Below are 6214 nucleotides of genomic sequence, written 5' to 3'. Positions count from 1 at the left end.
ACCCATTTACTCACCCTTTCCCCCATGACCAAGAGATTTAAATAGAAATGAACCCATGTCTGCAAATTTACTGTGACACTCAAATTTCTTAACCTATTAGAGCGAAGTAAATATTTATTAATGAACCTTTCTTTCTCACTTGAGTTTGCAAAAACTCTAACAAAACCCTTTGCCTCAGCAATTCTGATAACATTTTTTTTTGACCTTCTTAAGCAATACCTGCATTTTATGCAAAAAAGCAACCAAGCTGCATGTATTTTGCACAAACTTGGCAGTCATCCCTATAATTTACCTTACTTAAGAGAATACGTAAAACACAGGAAAAAAAACAATTGTTTTTTTATTATTCCCCTGGTCCTCACAGAGACCAGAACGATGTCTATAAATCTTACCTGTGGTTAAGTTATAAAGAAATATATTTCAGGAATAGGTTAAAACAGATAAATTAGATGAACGGTATAATTGCAATGGAATGTACAAGGCTGTACTTCGACATGATTTGAACAGATTCAATAAGAAACTGGAAAAAACCAAAGAATCTCAGTATTTCAAAATCTAGTCATTACAAATTAGATACAAATAAAGGCAGTAGTGCTACAAAAAAGAAAAAGACATATATTAGATCACCCAAAACTCCGGCAGTTTTATTAAAATAGAGATACTAATGAAATAACTCTGCCAACTGCGAAAAGATATGTTATTCATGTCACATGTAAATTAAGGACAGTGTTCTGCCACTCAAAAATGTGCATCAAATTCTAGTACTGTCTTTCATATGAAAGTATTTTTTAAAAAATGAAATTACTTGAATAGTTATATAATGAACAATATAAGAAATCCTGTTGGTGTACAGCAGAAAATGACAATGCTGACAATAGCTACCATGCATCAGATAATACTGTCAAAAAAGTACAGATCTTTTTCTTAAATACTAGATAATACTTTCGTAATGCGACATTTCCTTTCATTCTTTAAAAAAGTTTGTACATCAATGAATTTTTTTTAGCACATTTTCCCTAATTGATGCTATTTGCTGAAAAGTCATTCAGATGCGGTGTTTTACTTGCTCAAATTCACATCTCCTCATAGTTAGAAATGTCTCCACATATTTACTACCTGAAGAACTTGCACCAATATGCTGATAAATACAGCTTTCAACGTAACATGTTCTAATTTATATAATCCATTTTATTTTTATGTTTGTACCTTAGACATCAGGAAGCAACACTGCACAAATAGTAATGGTATTCAGAAGAGACAAAATTAACAAGATTAAACTATAAAAGTGCTTAACCTATGAAGCACACTGCTTGCCAGATCGCTAACAGAAGAACCTACAGACAAAAAGAGTTGACGGTGACTCCTATTTTGCTTTATGTTTCCCTATACATATATTTAAGAAGGTTAGTTACCCAACAAAAGTTGCATTCAGCTCCCAGCACAGATGCTAATAGTTCTACCAAGACCATCCGAAGACCTATTTGCTACACAGTACATCAGGTTTTTTTTAGACTAAAGCTTCTGCAGTTACTACTTTTTCTTCTCAATTGATAGTTAAGCTACTTTCTTTTTAGATTTAAGCCAGAGTATGCTAGTTTCACGTTTAAAAATCTTTACATATATTCATACATATGTATAAAATACCGAACCCTCAACAACAGAGCCCTATAAAGTGAGGTTCACTGTTTCTGCACTTAACTTGCCACCACTTAGACTGTGAATCATTGCAATCATGTTGGAGTGTTTGTTCAGTTCTTCCTTCTGTAGTTTTACAAGCGCTTCTTTTTCTTCTAAGCGTCCTTCCAACTGGGACTTTTGAACTTCCAGAGAAGATGCCTGCAGAAACAACAACAAAAAAATGTTATTATTAAACTGAAATACATATTATGTGGGAAACTGACATTTAGTTCGACTTTGTTATAGTTTTAGTTTAATTTTGTTTAATTAATACGCAATACAGTGAAAGCTGAGCGGCCCGGTGGTGAATTTAAGCAAGTAATTAAATAAACAGAGTATTAAAATTACAGTCTTGTTTCAGAAACATCTCTCGGCTACACATATGGTACACATGAATGATTACAACTACTGCCACCCTTCAAAACATTAGATACCATGCAAAAGCATCAACCCCCATGTTCTCGTTGTCCTATTTAAGCAGGAGTGTTCACAGTTAAACCATACACATTTCATTTCAAACTCCACACGGGTAAGTATTTACCGAGAACAAGAGAAATATTTGCTATATACTGGATAATAGTGCTTGGAGAGATTGGACTTTGCTTCCAGGGAAGGGAAATACAGCAAACACTTTTCCAGACTGCACACTTTGTGACTGCTGTTTGCATGTAAAAGAAATCTCTGCCTTGAGTTTACAGGCAAGGGACATAAAGGCTGCACTGAAGTTTTGGGGGTTTTGTTTCATTTTTTAAACATTAGTTGTTTAACTTGGTATAGCCAAACTGCTCCTGTTTTGAAAAAATACACTTTTTTTTTTAGGGATAAAAATAGATATTCTATTAGAATTTCAAAGATGAAAAAGTAAGTCAGATGCATTTTGGTGTGTACATATGTTACATATGTTATTTAATTCAGGACACAACAAAGGCGAGAAAGTAAGCCAATCCACATTTTACAATAGTCAAAACTACTGAAGAGGAGTGTGCTATATTCTCTTACTTAATATTGCCCTAGAGGTGCAACATTTTTTTTTCCTTCCAAACATTATATACTCGCACACTATGCTTCATAAAGTGTCATTAGAGCCTGACCTTAACTTCTTTTCTCTTAAATTCAAGCTTAGCTACTGAAAACTCAACTAAGCCTGAGATAATTTGCTCTTGTCCACTACATAAGACTGCTCTGGTTTCTTCAGCCACTTTACCACTGAAATACTGATTTACCAACTTTATCAGTTATATAGATATCTAAAATTCTGGGCTCTAGAATGCAGGTGCAAATAATTCCTTACCTTGATACTCAGTTCCTTCCTTGCTTGTTCTGTTTTACTTAACTCCTTTCTAAGAATATCTATAGTTTGTTCCATATCTGTTTTTTCTTTCTGCTGAGCTTTCAGTTTTTCTTCCAGAACTTTTATTTTCTGTTCCAAGGCTTAAGAAAACAAACACATTAAAAGATGGGTTGCAAAACTTGGAAAAGAAATACTGCATTGCCTGGGAAACAAGGCTTTTTTTTCAGACTCAACGTGGCTGTTTAATAATCAAATTAATGAGCAGCGCCACCTACTGCTAAATTTTAGTTGTTGCGTCCACTCATTTGCAGAAGAATTACATTAAGCTCTTTTAATCTGCAGTTCCTACAGAAAGTATTTCTAATTGACATGCCGTAAAAAGATCCTGCAGGGACATACTATGCTGTGCAGAGATTCAGTGAAGTCCATATTATCTGGGAAATCACGTTTATGTATCCTTTCAAAAAAATAAAAACCTACATTTGTTTCATTCAACAGTTAAATTACGTATGCCTGGCTAAGTAAGATTTATGAGTTAGTTAGTAAGATACAGCTGCTTATCTGGTGCACTTAACATCTAGCTCACCCAGTTAGTTCTCTAGGTTCAGTGACCTTTAGGTAAGTGACTTACTCGCTATTTTGCCCTCTTTCTCCTGTAGCTGTTGCTGTAATTCTTTTCTGTGATCTTCGGTTTCTGCCAACTGTGCAGCAGTCCTAAAGTCGCAGAGAAATAAATTTTAATGATCAAAGTGAGATATGCCACCTTTTCTTTGTCGTAAGAAGCTAGAATGATTTCGTATCATTTCCAGTTGCTGTCAGGAGCTTCAAATCAACAAATATATGAATTTGCAAGGTGTGAGTACAAACAGATTTTATTTCCTTTTTTCTCCCCCATGAAGCAGTCATTTCCCATCTCTGATCATGGACACACGGTAGAAACTACTGAAAAGGTTCCTATGTGGAACTTGAACACCAGAAACTCTTGCCTTTGATTACAGAAACAAAGCATTCAAAATGCCATGACAGAACTGAAATTGTCATTCAATCAGAGTCAAAATTCACTGCCATCAGCGACTGAGTATGCTGAAGTTTCAGCTCTTAGTATGCTCCTGAATCGACAACACCATTAGTAAAAACTGCTTCAGGTATTTTCCATGCAAGCACATCTATGCATAAAGATTTTCCAGTACCATTCTGAACATCTTCCAAAAAACCCGACCCTTTCATAAGATATCGCCGTAGCCCATATACAGGTCTGCTACAGTCCTCACTAGTTAGGATAATATTTAGTTTCCACGATCATTTAATGTACAGGTACTGTCATCTACCAGCATTACAGCTATAACCTGAGCACTTTATACTCTGTGAAGCTAATCTACTTTTTCCATTATTAGCTAGCGTAATTTTTAAGGCATATTCCTCTAAGGCACTTACCTTGCATAGATGGCATCTACTGACACTCATTTACTTGTTTATCTACTTCTTACCTGCCAGTTTCTAAGCTGCAGCCTCTCGCAAGAGAGGGACAGAGTGTATTTCCAGGGTCTCCATTTTATTCATGGCAGTTCAAGGATACCTATATAATAACTGCTCTCCCGACCCACCTTGAAAAAGGGGCAGCTTTCATCAGAGTATCTCCCCGATTACACTGAGCTGCATATTGTACCAGTGAAAGCAAGCGTCCAAATTTATTCAGTAGCAAACTAACTTATCAGTATGAAAATTTTTCCATTTGAATTGGGAGTCGAGGCAGTGATTTGGATTGCTCTGATTACTGACAAGGCAACAGCCTAGAAGGATGAAGTGAACTTTGCAAGTAAAACCAAGAACAGCATTTTATTTCTAAACCAAATACAAGGCCTGCCTATAAGCATATTTTAAAGATAACTTCTGCAAAATGAAGTATTAAATAAAATTTCTCAAATAGGAACCCTCTTTCCTTAGTTACATTGGTCAAAGGTACATCAGATCTCTATTTTAAGCCATCGAAAAGAGACTATGATTTTTTTCTCAAGAACACAGAAGTAATGCTAGTTTTATGGTTGAGGAATGATGGTTTATACTACAGACAGAATATCAACCATCACTATTTCTAATATGATTTTTAAATCTATCAGTTTAGTAGAGTTAGGGTTTTTTTCTGATCTGGTAACATTATAGAGAAACCTTGCATGCTAAAACGGAATACTTGAAAGTCTTTGCGTGATAACACCATTTAAGAATTCAACCACCACCAAAAAGACACCTCCCCACCCCCTCAAATGCACCCAAGAATGGGCTTCTCTTCATTATGCTTTGTAATTCCTACTGTCACTGAAGTCTGTGGGTATTCCTCCCCACCCCCAACCAATACAGGAGCAAATGAAATAAACCAGAGTCACTACTGTGGATTTTCATCTAACATACACGTATAAAGTAACCCTGAAGCATCTTTTGCTTCCTCCAACTCCACTTCTCGGATGTTACTAAAAGCACAATTGAAAAATTCACACTACAGTGCTATTTAGTTTTACTGCTTATCTTTAATTTGCTCTAAAAAGACCGAATTGAACTTACCTGTCATTCTGCTGCTTGAGTGATTCACTTAGTTTCTTCATTGCTTCCATTTGTTTATTTAGTGAATTGCATGTAATCTGCAGATCTTTGTATTGTCTTTCAGTTGTTTCATGCCTACAAATGAATTAGGGGGTTATGGTTGAAGAGTATTAAGTGCTTTCGAAGAGATTTTATTTTCATAGTTTGTAAAAAAAAATCTTGACATCATCTGTGCAATCATCCCACTAAAGCTAAAAGCAAGGTGGTTTGGATGTGGGGGTTTCACTGAGGATTTTTTTTGTGATATTTTGTTGTTTGTTTGGGTGTTGTTTTGTTTTTCAAATAAACATACTTAGAGGAAGAAAAACAATTTTAAAAAGCACCAAACTTCAGCAGATCCCTTACTTATCCTTAAGTATTAATGATCGGGAAGCAATCTTCCTCCAGTAGAAAACTCTTAGGAACTGATAAAACATACAGATGACTTCAGAAATCCGACATACACAAGCTGTTACAAATTCGCTATTTGCAGTCATCTTTTAGGGACCATTTGAGTCAGTCTATGACCTCTAGTTGTCTGGTGATAGTAAAAACTGAAGATACTGAAGACAACGCAATGTGCATTTAATACAAGTCTGAGGCAGATCTTATGCTCTAAGCAAATGTTTTCCTACGTTTCTACCAAAAGGAGAATTCTCTCCCCTGGTATCA

At 35.4% G+C, this 6214-nt stretch overlaps 1 protein-coding gene across 1 annotated transcript in view; it reads right to left on the bottom strand.

Annotated features, from left to right (window-relative positions):
• Positions 1 to 320: 320 nt before the first annotated feature.
• CIP2A (cellular inhibitor of PP2A) overlaps positions 321 to 6214 on the bottom strand; it is a 213055-nt gene continuing 207161 nt past the window's right edge. Inside the window, exons 17-20 of the mRNA XM_075414005.1 lie at positions 5525 to 5638; positions 3600 to 3682; positions 2969 to 3108; positions 321 to 1836 (exon numbers count right to left, since the gene is read on the bottom strand). Of these exons, the coding sequence (XP_075270120.1) occupies positions 1666 to 1836; positions 2969 to 3108; positions 3600 to 3682; positions 5525 to 5638 (508 nt within the window). The 3' untranslated portion in view covers positions 321 to 1665. The remainder of the gene's footprint in view (positions 1837 to 2968; positions 3109 to 3599; positions 3683 to 5524; positions 5639 to 6214) is intronic.

This window comes from Opisthocomus hoazin, chromosome 1, assembly GCF_030867145.1.
Source record: "Opisthocomus hoazin isolate bOpiHoa1 chromosome 1, bOpiHoa1.hap1, whole genome shotgun sequence".
In the NCBI taxonomy this organism is placed as follows: Eukaryota; Metazoa; Chordata; class Aves; order Opisthocomiformes; family Opisthocomidae; genus Opisthocomus; species Opisthocomus hoazin.
Note: the sequence above shows the minus strand (reverse complement) of the source record. Positions and strands in the feature narration are given on the sequence as shown.